This window comes from Rattus rattus, chromosome 2 (assembly GCF_011064425.1).
Source record: "Rattus rattus isolate New Zealand chromosome 2, Rrattus_CSIRO_v1, whole genome shotgun sequence".
Classification (NCBI taxonomy): Eukaryota; Metazoa; Chordata; class Mammalia; order Rodentia; family Muridae; genus Rattus; species Rattus rattus.
In genome coordinates this window covers 150,381,405-150,398,364 of record NC_046155.1, presented here as the reverse complement: position 1 = coordinate 150,398,364, position 16,960 = coordinate 150,381,405, and the positions used below count along the sequence as shown (strand labels likewise).

Here is a 16,960-nt window from a genome sequence, read left to right as displayed (position 1 = left end):
TCCATTAAGAAGACAACTGTCAGGAGAAAGGCTCAGAAGTCTGGCAGTGCTGTGTGGATCAGTGACACTCATGAGGCCCAGAGATTATTTGATCTATCCGATACCAAGTGTCTGCATACTTGGCAGAATGAGGATAAATGACTGCCTTTTTTCTCCGGCTCCTGCACATTTGGCCTAACATGATCACAGATAGTGAATAATGGTCCAATTCAGCGCTTGCTTTCTGCATGATACACTTCCCCCCACCCCAGGAATACAATATGCTAGTTCTTTGGTTGGCTTCCGAGTTTGATTGACAGGGGGAAAAAACATAATAACAGCCGAGAGATTACATCTTGCCAGCATCCTAAATTCTGAAGAACAAAAGCCATACTTAGATTATCACTAAGCTGTCTGACATTCCCATTTTTAAAAGTGAACCTCCTGGAGGGGAAAACCTGTTTCCCTGAGGGAAGGCCTTAAAGGTTAGCAGATGATGCTGTAGTCTCTGAAACCTGTGTCTCGGACCAGAAGAAGGGCCCAGGATTTTTTTTTTAAAACTTATATTTATGTTTTGTATGTGTGGGCATGTGCAGTCAGAAGACTTGTTGCAAAAATTGGTTCTCTCCCTTCTGCCTTGTGGGTTCCGGGGATCAAACGCAGGTCTGCAGGTGCCTGCTGGGCCATCTCTCCAGCACGAACTCAGGCTCGAACCTTACATCCAGTCGAAGTGGGTAGAAAGTGTCGCCGAAGCGTGTGGTCTTGGCAGTGACGTTAGCAACTTCCGATCTGACCTCAGACCCTTTCCTCTGTCCCTAAGCCTCAGTGTCCCCACGGGTAGAATTGGGGGACAGCTGTCACCTGCCACAGTAGCTTTATGATGTCGATGAAAAGAAGCCAACAGAAGGGCCTGCTCCATGAATGTTGACTACCACACATTTCAGTATCCAGTGTCATAGATGCACAGTCACGCGCACGTAACATTTCCTTTTGTTAAGTAAACTCCTACGAAGAGAGAAGTGCACGGAGACATGGGGTGGACACATAAACTTAGGCCGACCACTCTCCTCCTTTGCGTTAGCTCCCAACAACTAGTACTGTAACGAGTCCTCGATTCTCTGCGTCGTGAGCCTGCTCTGAAGGGAATTTCTTTGCCTTTTCTTGTTGTTCATTTGACCCAAGGTCATTAGGCAGGAACTTGGGTGGGGGTGGGGAGGGGACACCCTTAGGGATAGCCTGTCGGTTGGTCGTCTCCATTCTACTCCTGGCCCTTGGAGAGCTGCAGTTGCCCAGCAGACTTGGACCAGGGCAAAGCTTTAGCGTCTGCTGAGCCTCTTAGGAGGCACTTAGAGATGCAGCTTCATCTGTCACCAGATATTGTGGGCAGGCAGGGCGGAGGCCCTGTCACATGGCAGGTGCTGGGATTCCGTGGTCAACATCACGTCGCTGAGTGTGAGACACTGGAGATGCCATCACTTCCCCAAGGCCCAGGTCCTCTTTGGGGAGAGAGGGCAATGTGATCTTCTCTGAGAACACTTTCTAAGAATTCTGAGCTGTCGGCTTCCGTTGTTCTAGTGTGGTCTGTGCTGTGTAGTGGGCAGCAACCCTGTCTTCCCTGTTCCGGATGCTTCCCCCCAGCTGGTACTGGCTTCTGTAGGGTTTTGTGACAGGCTTGTTCTGGTGACGAATCAAGCACATCCCCCTGTGAGTGTTGCTTAGCTGGTGAGCTGATACTTTTCCTGATTTGGTCTGTACATCCCTTTTGCCCCCCACCCCCACATACAGCCATTAGTCAGTTTTTAGCACAATAGACCTTTTTCCTAAACCATCCCATAAAATCATGTTTGTGGCAAAAAATACATTTAGGAAAGACACAATTTCGTTAGCCTTTGGATAGTCCCAGTGTCCAGAGACTTTGAGGAGGCCTGTAGACAAGAAAACAGTCTGACCACTGTTTAGCCCTACATTCTCCAAACCTCCCTGACCAGGAACTCCTCCTCCATGTTCCTGCCTGTTGCCTGGCTTCCAGGGAAGTGCCTGTCTTTGTTTAACACTGGTCGGGAGGCTCCTTCTGTGAGCAGCCTCCCTTTACATCAGGACAAAGCATGAAAGGCCGTGTGCTAGGGCAAGGAGACTTTGCAAAGAGCTTGCCTTACTGTGGTAGAAGGCTGTGTTTACAACAGCACACAGCAGCTCCTCTCTGCCAAAAAGCTGCTGGCTGTGGACAGTGATCTCCTGAGGAATGGGGTTGTCCCCCGTAAAGAGTCTCTCGCCTCTCTGTGAAATCTCATCCACCCTTGGAAGCAAAGGGAGCAGCTTTTCCACAGCCAATTTTGTTCTTTCTTGTGGCCATATATGGTACAAGATAGAGAGATGGCTTGAGCAATTAAAGAAGGATTTTCCATGGGGTTTTGAATAAGTTGAATAGAGGAAGAAGGTGTTTTCAAGGTACCATGGCTTCAGAGAATAGGAAAACAGATGCCTCCCATTTTAATGGTGTCTTCCTGACTTGGGGTATCAGTTGGTAAAATACTTAACCTATCATAAATGGAACCCTGGGCTCAGTACCCCGTGCTACATAAACCAGGCATGTGGTACATACCCCAAATCCTAGCATTCTGGAAGTGGCGGCAAGGAGGATCAGAAGTGCAAGGTCATCCTTGACTCCATAGTATGTTTGGGGCTAGCCTAAGCTAACTGAGCTGGGGAAAGGAAAGGTATTATAGGGATGGGACAGCTTCCTTTAAACGCCACAGTTAAGCACCAGGTCTCTTCATCTGTATAATTAGAAGGATTTAAGATTCCATGTGTGACACATCTTTTGACGTACAGGATGCAGGGCGGGTGGGGGAGGTCAGGGGGGACAGCACAACAAAACCGGAGATGGACCAACAGGCAGATGCAGGTTTGAAGAGTTGACTGTTTTTTACAGTTATAGAGGTAACATAAGGCAGACTTCATCACTTGGCTTCCCAGTTCTTTGCAGCAGGAGAGGCATCTGAGAGCCACCTCCTGGTGACCCTCATCGGAGACGAGACGCCGGGCACAGCTTTGGAAATGGAGTGATGCTTCCTTAGTTTCTTACATTGTTTTTTTAAGCTACCAGCAGGAAAAACAAATGACCTCGTTACTCATAGTTTCGCAGGGTTTTATCTAAAAACAAGCCATTGGAAGGGAACGATTACCTTGTCATATATTTAAAAAAGGACCCAACATAGTTGTCCCATACATTGAAGGCTGCTTATTCCTCTGTGGTAGAAGGCTGCGTTTACAACAGCACACAGCAGCTCCTCTCTGCCAAAAAGCTGCTCACAAAAAGTCACAAGGGACACTGGGGAATTAGTGGCACCTATAAGACAGAAGAAACGGAGGATGGTATTGGGGTTTTGGAAGGCCATACAGTACAAAGCAGCTTACAGAATTTAGGCTGTGTCGATCACAATCTGTATTCTAGCTCAGACCTTCTAGGAGCCTTTGGAATTGTGGACGTGTGTATATCCAAAACCGTGATCCCTCCCAACCCTAGCCCAGGCTGGAGCCTGACCTCCATGGCCATCTTTGTGCCTACTTTTTCTCCTTTCTTTAAGGATGCTCCCCCAGGAAGCAGCCAACAAAAAGAGTCTCTCCAAGTCTCTTCCTTGATACTAGACACTGAAGCCAGATGATGTCGCTGCTCACCTGTCATCCCAACCTCGTGAGGTTGATCAGGAGCCCAGGGTCATCCTCAGTAATGTAATGAATTTGAGATCAGTCAGGGTGATGTGAAACCTGGCTTTTAAAAAGTGAAATTTAATTATAAAGGCGGTGATGATGATGGTGATGATGGTGATGGTGATGATGGTGATAAATCGTTGTTTTTAATAATGTAGAGAAGGTTCCTCCAGTCAGCTCTGGCGTCTTCCTGCAGAGCCACTGAACAGAGCCACACCCGCACACCCATGCTGCAGCTCAGAAGGCTGTAATGACACCAACCGAGGCTGTTCTGAAAAACATACACTTGGGATAACTCGACTGGTTTCAATTACCCCCAGAAATCTGAATGTTCAAGATTGACACCTTAACAAATTATAGGAAATTGCAAACAGTTTCCCAGGCTCAATTATCAGATCTGTTCCCCCAACAGCTTTGGAGAAGATTTACACAGGAAACCTCCCTCAGTCAGGTTTCAAGTCACCGTAGCAATGACAGGAGCTGGGGTCAGCCGTCCTGGAATACACTCTTGTCTTTGTGCCCGTCGGCTTCAGGACCAGACCACCAACGGCTGGCTCCCTGTCGGAAACCCTCACACAGCGGAGTCCTGAGCTGCATCTCACCTTTGCTGAAGGAGAGAGGAAAAACTGCTCCGCTCCCCCGTCACAATGTTTCCATTTAGAGCCCTTGGGTTCCTGTCAGAGAAGGCAGAGGCTACTTGCCAAAAACACCCCCAGACGTTTTCCTTTTCTTCAAAGGCATCAGGATGTTCCGAAGGAGGCTTTCTCTTTAAGTAGTGGTTTGTCAGTTGGACTATGGAAACTGGTCTTTTAGGACTGAGGTGACCAGACTGGCACTGGGAAACCAGGAGAGGATCAGAAAGATCCACAAAGGTCTCTGCCATTGTGTAGTGTGTGTGCGTGTGTGTACAGATGTGTAGAGAGCAGAAGGCACTGTCCACTTAGTAGTTTTCTGAGGCGGTATCTGCCACTGACCTGGAACACACCAAGCAGGCCAGGACAGCAAGCCAGAGCCCCAGGGAACCAATGTCTTTACCTCACAAGCACTGAGATTACAAGTAAATGTCTCCATGCCGAGGATGGTAAATGTGCTCTGGGGGTTGAAGGCTAGCCCACACTGAGCCACCCCATAGTCCTTGCCATTAGCATTTCAAACATTACACTAGAGCAAATTATATCTGACTCTATTGTACATAATAAGAGTATGGGGGCGGGGGCCCAGATGGCTCAGAAAGGGAAGGTTCTCAATGCGCAGACGTCACTTGGATCCCTAGGATCTACATGGGGTAAAGAAAGAATCAACTCCAGAGAGCATGCATTTACAAGCATGCATGTGCCAGGACACACATGCAGGTGCACACACATGCACACGCACATGTGTGTGCATACACAGAGAAGGGGGAGGGAGAGATAGACAGGCAGACAGGCAGTAACTTTTTAAAAAGTATCTCAGCACTGTTCAACTCCGTATGCAGACACACGCTCACAAGCTGCTGAGTGTATCATGATGTGCTTATTTTAAACTTATTTGTGGTCATCGACACCAGGTCATGCTGCTGGCCTGGCCATTCTCAGCAGGATACTTCAGACCCTTCAAGACATAAGTGGATTGAGTGCCCAGAGCAGCCATTTCAGATGACCTTTGAAGCCAGCATGACATGTGACAAAGGAATAGATTTAATATTAAAATTTTTTTTCGTCTAATAGTGTTTCTTCAACCTGCTTCGCTCACAAACCTATATGATTTTCACCAATTCTCCGAACCATTTTTGGTCCTCTGCATCATGTTTTTAAGTCAACTTGAAACTTAAATGTATATTTAATAAACATGAAATGGTTCGTTTATACGTGGGCTGGGGGCAACATACCTTGAGAAGGATAAAAAATGCTCATGTGTGGGCTGGGAAAAGCAAGTCGCTTCCCAACGGTGGCCCATGTGCACTGTGGGGGATAGGATGTCCAGAACATTCCTGTATGCATTTCTCCTGCCCCCTCCTCCCCAACACATTCCTTTGCTGTAAGGAAGGGGAAGGCCCCTATACATGAGGGGGGAAAGGCAAGAGCTGTTAGTTATTAGAGTAGCTCTCTTCACTTAGAAAGCCCGCCCCTCCCTCCATCCACCAGGCTTGTTTTCCTAGGACACCAGCATTTCTGAATTAACAAGGTTGACAATACCTTGCCCCAGACAGCTTTCTCCATTAGTAAACATGGGGGAGAATATTTAAGAATAAAATACTCTATGCACTACCACACAGAGCAGTAAAGGGCCTTAGCGTGTGAGGGGCGAGGCTAGGCATGCGGCTCCCCCGTGGGACAAAAATGGCCATGGCTTGACCTCATGAGGCTTCTTAAGGGCTCACTGGGATTTTAATGTGAGCGCAGCTGAAAAGACTCGAGAGAAATAGTAGAAATAGTTTGCCTTCATTCCTTTTATTAAAAACCAGGGTCTGGCTGTGTAACCCCGGGAACTCTCCCTGTAGACAGAGCTGGCCTCGATCTCTTGAGACCTCTGCAGCCTGCAGCTAATCCCCTCTCTTACAAATCAGCCTTGCTTTTCTTTTAGCGCTTACTTTCCCGGGGCAAACGGCGTTGATGGATCATTTCCTGTTTCCTATCTCTAAAATACAAAGTTCATGAAGGCAGAAGATCTTTGTCTTGCTGTGGACATGTCGCCAGTGTCTGGAACAGCATTTGGTGTGTGTGAGCCATGGGCTGTTGGTGTGCACATGTTGAGCGTGTGGATGGTGGGTGGGTGGGAGCAAAGGTGAGTGGGGTGAGTGGGGGGGGGAGGGGGGGAGGATGGGGGAGTGGATGGATGAGTAGAAGAAGGAAGGGTGTGGGCAGGTGGGTGGGTGGATGGATGGATGAGTATCGTTTCATTTGGCTTCCTATAAGATCCCAGGGGAAGGGAAAGGCATTTTTACTAGGAAAAGTGGTCCCCAACTTGAAAACTGACTTTTCTTAGCCTGAGGGACTCTTCTGTGGTACAGCTGCTTCCTGCTGAGGGGTGTGGCTGCCCCTCCTTATGGGTATCACCATCGGTGTAAGGCACGAGGAAAGGCAACGTCTGGAGAACACCCTGGGCCTTAGAGACTAATTGTCTGCATTTGTTCTTTAGAAGGGGGTGGTGGGCTGGAGATGGAGCTCAGGTTGTAGAGTGCTTTCCTGGCGTGCACCAAGCTCATCCCCCAGTTCCACATCCTTGGAAGATAGAGGCAGGAGGCCATCCTCAATGACAGAACAGATCTAAGGCTAGCCTGGGATGCATTGGACTGTGCCTTTGACAACAACCGAAAAAAGCGAACAAATAAATAGATGTCACTGCTGTGGTGTCTCTGGTGAGGGTACTGTGTCAGGAGACCTGGGTTCTAAACCCAGTTATTCCAGTTTAGCTGAAAGGACACAGTCACAAGCAGCCCTGCCTGGTCTCAGTTTCCTTTTCTGTAAAAGGGGAACAGGAATACCATGTAACGGCATGTTGAGTGGTTACGCCTCCAGCATCCGTGAGACAGCGCCCCAGGAAGGGCGGGCAAGCCAAGGAGACCCTATGACAAGCTGCTCATCTAGGTAGGTTTGTAAGCCAGTCTGTGACTCTGCCTAGGAAAAGATCCAGCTACACCCGTGAGTTTCAGTGGAGGAGTTGTGCAGCGCCCTCCCCTCCAAATCCAAATTCCCCAGTAAGTCAGGAAGATGGATGTGTTTTAAAACATTGGGAGGTCTGCTTTGGATCACCCAGAGCTGTGGCTTCCCCATGCAGCTGCGGGCGGCGGACTCAGCCAGTTCCTCGGCTGCCCGGGCTCCCAGCGCTCGCGCCCCACACAGGGCTGCCTTGACCCAGCCTTAGCAGCCGTTGACTTTTAAATCATCAAAAGCCGCTCTATGTACAGTTTACTCTGTTGCTGGAAGGCAGCAGAACATAGGTATTAGGAAGGGGAGGGTGGGGGGAAGGAAAGAGAGCTGAGGAAGCAGCCGTTAATCCTGCCAGGCTTCTGGGCACAGGAGTAGTTGCGGATGACAAAAGTTAATTAGAAACATGAGCAGTTTAACCGAAAACACTTGTGACAATTGGAAGGGCAGCCTCTCAGCTTGCAGAAATTCTCCTAGAGAATCCTTGTGGGAGAAAGTGGCCGCTGCTAGGTAAGTCCTGTCACTGTGACTTTGCAGGCAGTTTTCTCTTAAGGGGCTGATGGGGTTGGGCTTGGGAGGGGTGGGGGACAGGCTCAGTGGAGGGTGTTTGCTCTGTCTTCTGGCCACTTTCTTTAGCAGCTACTGGCACTTGGAGCCACTGACACATCATGGCAGCTCTGTCTGAAGAAGAGGCTGCAGTTTGGAGGGTTCTCTGATGCTGGGCCACCGTGGTAAGTGACAGGACGGTCATAGGGGAGTCCACACTTCCCAGAACGGTCCTGGCACTTGTATGGAAACACCTTCATGGATTTCTGAGAAGGCTGTGGGCAAGGAGGCAGGCATTGAGTGCCTGCCAAAGGGGAAGCCTTGACTTTCAGATAGCCTTGTGTGTGTGTTGGAGATGGGGGCCGCGGCAGTGCTCAGATTGTGTTCTTAAGGAAAAGAAGGTCTCTAAAGTCTGTTCCGTTTGTAAGCCTTTGAAAACGCCAGCGTGATGTCTCCATTGCGCAATGGCTCGGCACACTTGGCTGTTCACTGAAAGGTTGGCGGTTCACGCCCACTCTGGCATGTGTGTAGGCTTTAAGTGTTCACGGAAGAGAACTCCTCATTTCTCTCCACTGTGAATTCCCAAGTGAATACAGAGAATACGCCTCACCCGTTTCCCTGAACAGGATACGACCATGTGAAATTCTTTAGGCTGGACGTGGTGGCTCATGCCATTAATCCCAGCACTCAAGAGGCAGAGGCAGGCAGATCTCTGAGTTCAAGGCCAGCCTGGTCTACAGCGCGAGTTGCTAGACAGCCAGGGCTACACAGAGAAACCCTGTCATGAGAGAGAAAGAAAGAAAAGGAAGAAAGGAAGGAAGGAAGGAAGGAAGGAAGGAAGGAAGAAGGAAGGAAGAAAGGAAGGAAGGAAAGAAGAAAGGAATGAAGGAAGGAAGGAAAAGTGTCAACATAGAAAATCTTGCGTAGGAATTAGCAATTTTTATGAATAATCTGTTTTTTCATTTAAAATTATTGGTTTCTCCTCAGTTTCTATTTCATACTTACTTACTTTGGTCTGTTTCAATGTCTATGATAAGTTGTCCTCTGGAAGTTGGATATTTCTTGACTATTGTTCATAACTGGAATTCTGGGTTCAATCACTTAAAGCATTCATTTCCTACACCCTCGAATACCACAGGAGTGGTATGTGGTAGCGGTAAAGGATTTTCTCTTTTTCTCGGTAGATTATTTACATTCTTAGTTGCTCTCTGCATGGTACTGTTAAGATTGGCATGTGTTTACAGAACAGACACAACCAAGATGTGGCGGGGCTGGGGGAGGTGCCGTGTGAACAGCGCAGCGCACGTTGGAAGGACAGGAGGATGGACTGGGTTTACACTGTAACCAAAGATAAGCCTCACCTCCAGTCATGGAGCTTCCGGGCATACGAGTGGGGAATGGCTGGCTGGGTAGCCATGGCTGGCCTTCCTGTGTCTTCAGTGTAGCTCAGTGGATATGACTCAGGTCGCTTTCCCTTCCCTGTCTCTACAGAGCCATTGGCCAGCTCAGCCTCCTCCCATCCCGGAATGAGCGAAAATGTGCCCGCTTCCTTGGAAAGCAGCCCTTCCATCCCTGTTAACTGCTCCTCCTCAGCCATCCCCCAGCCCAGCATGACCTCCAAGCCTTGGCGCAGCAAGTCCCTCAGCGTGAAGCATAGTGCTACGTCATCCATGCTCTCGGTCAAACCCGCTGGGCCTGAGGCCCCCAGGCCCACACCTGAAGCCATGAAGCCTGCCCCCAACAATCAGAAATCCATGTTGGAAAAGCTCAAACTTTTCAACAGTAAGGGAGGCTCCAAAGCGGGCGAGGGCTCAGCATCCCGGGACACGAGCTGTGAGCGGTTAGAGATCCTGCCCAGCTTTGAAGAGAGCGAAGAGTTGGAGGTGGCTAACAGGGCGCCTCCTACTGCAGGCCCTGCATCCAGCAGCCCCAAGATTGCACTCAAGGGCATTGCACAGAGGACTTTCAGCAGGGCGCTTACCAATAAGAAGAGCTCCCCAAAGGGCAATGAGAAAGAGAAGGAGAAACAGCAGCGGGAGAAGGAGAAGGAGACGGGCAAGGACCTCACCAAGAGAGTCTCTGTGACTGACAGGCCCGACCTCAAGGAAGAACCCAAGGAAGAGCTCAGTGGGGTGGTTGTGACTGAGATGCCCAAAAAGTCCTCCAAGATCGCCAGCTTCATCCCCAAAGGCGGGAAGCTCAGCAGCACCAAGAAGGAGACCACAGCTCCATCCCACAGCGGCATACCAAAACCAGGGATGAAGAACATGCCTGGGAAGTCCCCAAGTGCCCCCATACCTCCCAAGGAAGGAGAGAGGAGCAGAGGGAAGCTGAGCTCAGGGCTTCCTCCCCAGAAGCCCCAGCTGGACAGCAGGCACTCTAGCTCCTCCTCCAGCCTGGCATCCTCAGAGGGGAAAGGCCCCGGAGGGACCACTCTGAACCACAGCATCAGCAGCCAAACCGTCAGCGGCTCCATCGGGACCACACAGACCACTGGAAGCAATACCGTCAGTGTCCAGCTACCTCAGCCTCAGCAGCAATACAGCCATCCCAACACAGCCACGGTTGCACCTTTTCTGTACAGGTAGGCAGCACCCGCTACCCCTTGGTAAAGAGCCTGACTGCGGGCTCTGTCCGTGCAGGGACCGGGAACGTGTGAGCCAACAGCTAAAGTAACACAGAGTTCTATCCTGGTGCACTCAGGTGGGCGACCGCTATAGCAAGACAGTGCTGGGTCAGGGGACATTGTGAGCTGACCCCAGGGTAAGAAGGCTTCACCAGGCCTGTGGGGATTAGGGCATTTCAGAAGCACTAGAAACATATAGATGTGAATATGTAATGTAGGGTGGCTGCTTTGGTGTCACCCAAAATGAATTGTAACATATACTAAGTAGGCTTAAGACCACCCTGCTATGTAAAATTTCTCATGGCTGTACTGGTAATGAACTTTCTGAGTCTGGCAATCCCTATTGCCTCCTGGGGCTTTCTGAGAAGAGATAAAAGAAGAAGAGATAAGATGGACAAGGGCCAGCTGGGCAGTGGTTGGCGCATGCCTTCAATCCCAGCACTTGGGAGACAGAGGCAGGCAGCTCTCCAGGTTCAAAGCCAGCCTGATCTACATGGTGAGTTCTAGGACAGCCAGGGCTACAGAGAAACCCTGTCTCAAAAAAAAAAAAAAAAATAGTGGTGGTGGTGATAGTAGTAGTGGTGGTGATAGTAGTGGTGGTGATAGTAGTAGTAGTAGTAGTAGTAGTAGTAGTAGTAGTAGTGTAGTAGTAGTAGTAGTAGTAGTAGTAGTAGTGTAGTAGTAGTAGTAGTAGTGTAGTAGTAGTAGTAGTGTAGTAGTAGTAGTAGTGTAGTAGTAGTAGTAGTAGTAGTAGTAGTAGTAGTAGTAGTAGTAGTAGTAGTAGTAGTGTAGTAGTAGTAGTAGTAGTAGTAGTAGTAGTAGTAGTAGTAGTAGTAAGATCAACAAGGGCTATTCTAGAACAAGAGATGTATTAGGCTGAAGTCTGCTGTCCTTTTCCTGCCTCCGAAGCCCGGTGTCTCTGATGGCACATCTGTAGTGCCCCAGCAGCCCGCGTAGAATTAGGAACATGCTGCATTGTTGTTCTGTCCTGAGAGCCACTCCGCTCTGCCCCTACCACACTCCCATGCTGAGACAGACACCCTTGAGACTGGATGATCTCTTCGGGCTCACGGAAGCTCCTGTACTACTGAGAGGGGGCTGAGAGCTTTGGCTCGCAGAGCTTTCTCTGGCCCTGCGATAGACGGGGATAGCATGTACTTGACCCCACTTCACAGTGAGGTGGCCCCAAATACCTGTGGACATAGCAAAATGATCCATTGTCACCTTCTGCCCACTCCCAAAGCAAAGAAGCACAACTGTGTACAGATGCTCAAAGCGTATGCATCAACAGTTGCACACAAGTACAGGCGCAATCACACATTCATGTGCCAAACGCACACGTGTGTTCACACAGGTGCATTTGCACAGGTGTGTGCACTCACACCCACATTTCAACTTCTTATGTCTGTGTGACTCCCCAAAGAATTACATGTCCCCCCCTCTCCCTACCTGAGTTGTGTTCCCGTGAACCCTCAGGCTTCCTGTATGTCAGGAGAAAGCTAGCCAGCGTCCGTGCAGTACAGGGATGATGCCAGGCTTCCTCTTGTCCCATGTTTGCACTCCTCTGCCCACTTCCCCCTTCTGTGAGAGTCGTAGCAATCTCCTCCGGTTGGCAGACAGTTCTACTTTATTCAGTCAAGTCATCAGCTCAGCTGTCGGTGCTGAGAAGAACACTGGGGCATCTTTCAGTAGATGCCTGGTGAGGCTGCGTGCACGGCTTCTCGTGAATTGTTCTCTGAAGTGCGGAGGTGGGATTGGGGCAATCCTAGTGGATTCACCGTGCTGTGAGGTGATACACACGCAGGCTACTTGACAACTCCTACTAGCCATGTTAAAGCATGTGAGTGTTTGGACACTGCCATTGCTGTTCCCTCTTTATTTTGATTGCGATCTCTTTGGCAGACTAGAAAGCAAATATTCAACTTCATTATTATTATTATTATTATTATTACATTATTATTATCATCATCATCATCATCATCATCATCATCATCATCATCATCTATGGGAAGAAGGATTTCTTTTGACTAATGTGTGAGGAGCAAGAGGAAAGGAACCTCCCAGATACTCAAGGCCAGCCTTCCCTGTGTGTACTCACTTTCTAGGCAAAGTCCTCTTTGGAGAAGGCAGTGAAGAGAGACTGGGAAGGAGGGACCCAGATAGGAATTGGACCACAGCACCTTGCCCTGTGTCTGCTGGGGCCACCTACTATGGTCTTAGGCACTGGCCACAGAGACAGCTAGCAATTGCTTGTGAACCAAATGTGTGCAAAGACCCAGCTAAGGGGTTCTTCGTCCTAGTCCCCCCAGTCTTCCCAGTTTTGGGAGCCAGCTTGCTTTTAAAATTCCAGTTCTATAGCTGAGCAACTGACGCCCAGACCAGGAAGTTTGTTCCAAGTCACAGACGTGGTCTTTAGAAGAGCCTGGGTTTAAAATCAAGCCCGCTGCTGGACGTGGAGACAGAGTACTCCAGAGCCAAGATGTGCTGATCTTGGGAGTTCAGGGCCAGCCTGCTCTGCAGAGCAAGTTCTAAGACAGCCAGGGCTACACAAAGAGCCCTCAAACAAACAAACAAACAAAAACAAAAGAAAAACAAACAAACAAAATAAAAAACCCCAAGTCTGTCTCACTGCAGGATCCATATTGTCTTCCTGTCTATGTCAAGGATTCTTGGTGCTGCACAGGTAGCTTAGCTGTTAAAAAGGCACTGGCTGCTATCGCAGAGGACCTGGGGTTATTCCCCAGCACCAACATGGTGGCTCACAACCATCTATTAACTCCAGTTCCAGGCTATTTGATGCCTACTTTTGGCCTCTATAAGTACTGCAGGAGTATGTTGCACATACATACATACATACATACATACATACATACATACATACATACATACATACTGGCAAAACCCTCATACATGTAATGCATGTAAAATAAAATAAATCTTAAAAAATATTTAAAGCAGAAATCTTTACGTGCACAGTAAAAGAACTGCAGTTCACAACATACGATAGTCTCAGGTGTAAGCCCAGATGTTTCAGGTAGGGTTTGTCAACATTCTGTGGGATGACGGCAGGGTCATTGCAGAGTGCGCATGTATGTTCAGAAGAACAGGGCTACAGTGATGTAACACAAGCAAGTGCCCTGCTCCTCTAGAGGGCACACCACCGCTTGGCGCCAGCAGATGGCGCTCTACAAGACTGAGCTCAGTATCTCCAGCTCCATCATCCATCCTTTTTCCTTCCTTCCTCCCTCCTTCCCCCTGTCTCCCTCCTTCCTTCCTTCCTTCCTTCCTTCCTTCCTTCCTTCCTTCCTTCCTTCCTTCCTTCCTCCCTCCCTCCTCCCTCCCTCCCTCCCATCCATCCTTTCTTCCTTCTTTCCTTTCTCCCTCCCTCCCATCTTTCCTTCTTTCCTTCCTTCCTTCCACTGCCTGAAGGCAAAAATCCAGATAGATTCTTATGTGACGCCTCCCAACTTTTAAAATTATTTTACTATTTTTAGTTATGTCTATATGTGGCTGAGGCTGTGCATATGAGTACGGGGACCTATGAAGGCCGCAGGCAGCAGATCCCCTGGATCTGGGGTTATAGGCAATGATAAGCCAGTCTTTGTTAGTGGTAGAAATTAAACCTGGGTCCTCTGCAAGAGCAGTATGTCCTTTTCACTGATGAGTTCTTTCCAGCCCCCAAAGCTCACAGATTTTAAATAATGAACTAATTTGCCAGGTGTGGTGGCACCTGCCTTTAATCCCAGCACTCGTGAGGCAGATGTGGGCAGATCTCTTTGAGTTCGAGGTCATCTAGTCTACACAGTGAATTGCAGGACAGTCATGACTACATAGAGAGACCTAGATTGGGGGTGGGGGTGGGGGGGAGACAGACGGACAGAGACAGAGAGAACATGCTAATTTAATTTTTAAAATTACTATGCAAACAATATTTTAGCAATACTTCTGTAGGCTAGTTATATACCTGCCTGGCTTTCATTTACAATCATTGGGCTACAAGCAGTGTACCTGTTTTAGGGCATTTATAAGTCCTAAGTAGATGACAGAGCTTCAAACTCCGACTGTCTGGGTAAACAGGAACACTGGGATAATAACCGACCTTTAAAAGGGGTGGCTATGGGAACTAGGAGTGGATGGCTTCAGTGGGACAGAATGAGAACAAAGAACGGTGGGTGGTTTGAAGTTATCAGTTCATCTCCCACAGTACATCTACATTTTTGGCACGTTCTCCGGGATGGTAATATTTCTCCATGCTAGAACACGTGCCATGTATGCACAAGGCCCTTGGGTTCAATCCCCAACAAAAATGGCGGGGGGCAGGGGGGATGTTTTCTTCCTGGTGGCGAAAAGTAGCTGGATCACTCCAGGCCTCGGTGCCCATCAACCCATGTCACCAGCAAGGTCTGAGTAAGCCAAAGCCGCTGTGGCCAGAAAACCTCCCAGGCAACCGGCCACTGGTTCAATCTGCTTGACAAATACAGGGCCCGGGGGAAGGGTTGGGAAAGTGCGGATCTCAGTCAAGTGTTGAAATAATGATCAATGAGACCTTTCATGTCAGAGGATCTGAGCTGCGAATCAGAAACCTGGAGGGTAGACACAGCTGCTTGGCACCCATTCCTGACCGGCCTCACACTCAGCCGCTTCAGAGAGAGCCATGTCAGGAGGAGGATTGTGGAGGGAGAGGGACTGTCCGTGGAATCACGTTCATGCTTTCGTTACTGGTGCTGTGGTAACTTACCCGTTGCTTTTTGCTGTAAGTCTGAGTGTTTAAGCCACCCAGCACCCTCCAGCATATTTCTGGTTGGACCCTCACTTGAGAAACGGCAGACCCTCCTTTGGGGCTTTGAATATTTCATCTTTCTGGGCTCAGTCGCTCTCTCCACGTGTGGCTGTTGAATTATTTAGACTCGGTCTCCTGGCTGGCTCTGCTCCTCAGCTGCTTGCTTAGCAGGCCATGGCAAGTGGCTCCGATGGGATGGTTGCCACTCCGGATGATGGGGTCAGCTCTGATTTGTATGTAAAGGTCCCAGACGGACACCGAAGGGAACGTCACTGCCGAGTCCAGCTCAGCGGGTGTGAGCATGGAGCCCAGCCACTACACCAAGAGTGGACAGCCTGCTCTGGAGGAACTCACTGGTGAGTAGGAGCCCCGGATTGTGTGACTGCGGGTGAAGAAGCCCCTCCCTCGAGCACCGGCTAGGCAGGCTGCCGCCAGCCACCGTGGTGCAGGAGTCGGGCAAAGTTGGTTTCATCAGCAGTTAGTTTATTCCCTTTCCCCCTCTTCTCTCTCACAGCCTTTTTGTTCCTCCCTGGAAGCGTAGCGAAATCTCTTCCTTGTGGGCGTGTCTCCTGTTTGGGCCGTGGACTACTTTAATGCTTAGCTTGAGTCGCACGGTTTACCCTTCCCGTGAAGTTGCTTTTTGACGACAACATCAAAAAAAAAAAATTTAGAACTCTAAAACATTGGATTGATTTTTAGTTTTACGGTTGGCTTGGCGGGTAAGAGCGCTTGCTGCTTTCACGGAGTCCCTGGATTAGATTCCCAGCACCCTTGTGGCTTACAACAACCATCTGTAACTCCATTTCAAGGGGGGGGTCCGTGTTGGCGTTGTACAGTGACATTGTGTGTGTGTATGTGTGTGTGCGTGTTCACACATCCACACATCCATCTATCCATGTGTGTATGCATCTATTTATCTATGCAGACAGACAAACAGACAGACATGTAGGTGTCCATCCATATGACTGTCCATCATCTATCCATCCGCTATCCATCCACGAATGGCGTCAAGTCCTTACTGTAAACGTAGAAGCCAGTCATAGATCGGTATTATCGTCCCCCACTTGGTTGCAGCTCTTAAGAACCTCATTGTGGGGCTGGAGAGATGGCTCAGCGGTTAAGAGCACTAATTGCTCTTCCAGAGGTCATGAGTTCAATTCCCAGCAACCACATGGTGGCTCACAACCATCTGTAATGGGATCTGGTGCCCTCTTCTGGCCTGCACGAGTACATGCAGGTGGAATGCTGTCTACATAATAAGTAAATCTTAAAAAAAAAAAAAAAAAAAAAAAGAACCTCATCGTGATCTAGCAGCATTAGACTGACCTTAACCCTTGCTTCTCCAGCGGAAGACCCGGAGGCTCGGCGACTTCGGACAGTGAAGAACATCGCAGACCTAAGACAGAATTTAGAAGAGACCATGTCCAGTTTACGGGGAACTCAGGTTACGCACAGGTATGGGCATTGTTGAGTTGCCTTGCAGAGAGAGCTTGCTGGGAGCTCCTAACTCTGCTTCTCTCGTGCCCGCCGTGCCACCCCCAGAGTGGTTTGGTTGAGAGTGGAATGGATAACCTGGTCCACAAGTGTGTCAGAGTTCACAGAGACGCCAAGACCGTTCACAGAGTGAAGGGGATGACACCACCCCAGAGCGCAAGGTTTCCGGGTTCACTTCCCCGGAGGAAGTTGCTCCAG

The 16,960-nt window shown here is 49.2% G+C and overlaps 1 protein-coding gene across 3 annotated transcripts in view; it reads left to right on the top strand.

Moving 5' to 3' along the window:
• Nav2 (neuron navigator 2) overlaps positions 1-16,960 on the top strand; it is a 368,060-nt gene that overhangs the window by 202,974 nt on the left and 148,126 nt on the right. For all 3 annotated transcript variants that reach the window (XM_032893546.1, XM_032893545.1, XM_032893544.1), the window contains 3 exons: positions 9,354-10,446; positions 15,512-15,624; positions 16,615-16,723. In XM_032893546.1, the coding sequence (XP_032749437.1) occupies positions 9,354-10,446; positions 15,512-15,624; positions 16,615-16,723 (1,315 nt within the window). The remainder of the gene's footprint in view (positions 1-9,353; positions 10,447-15,511; positions 15,625-16,614; positions 16,724-16,960) is intronic.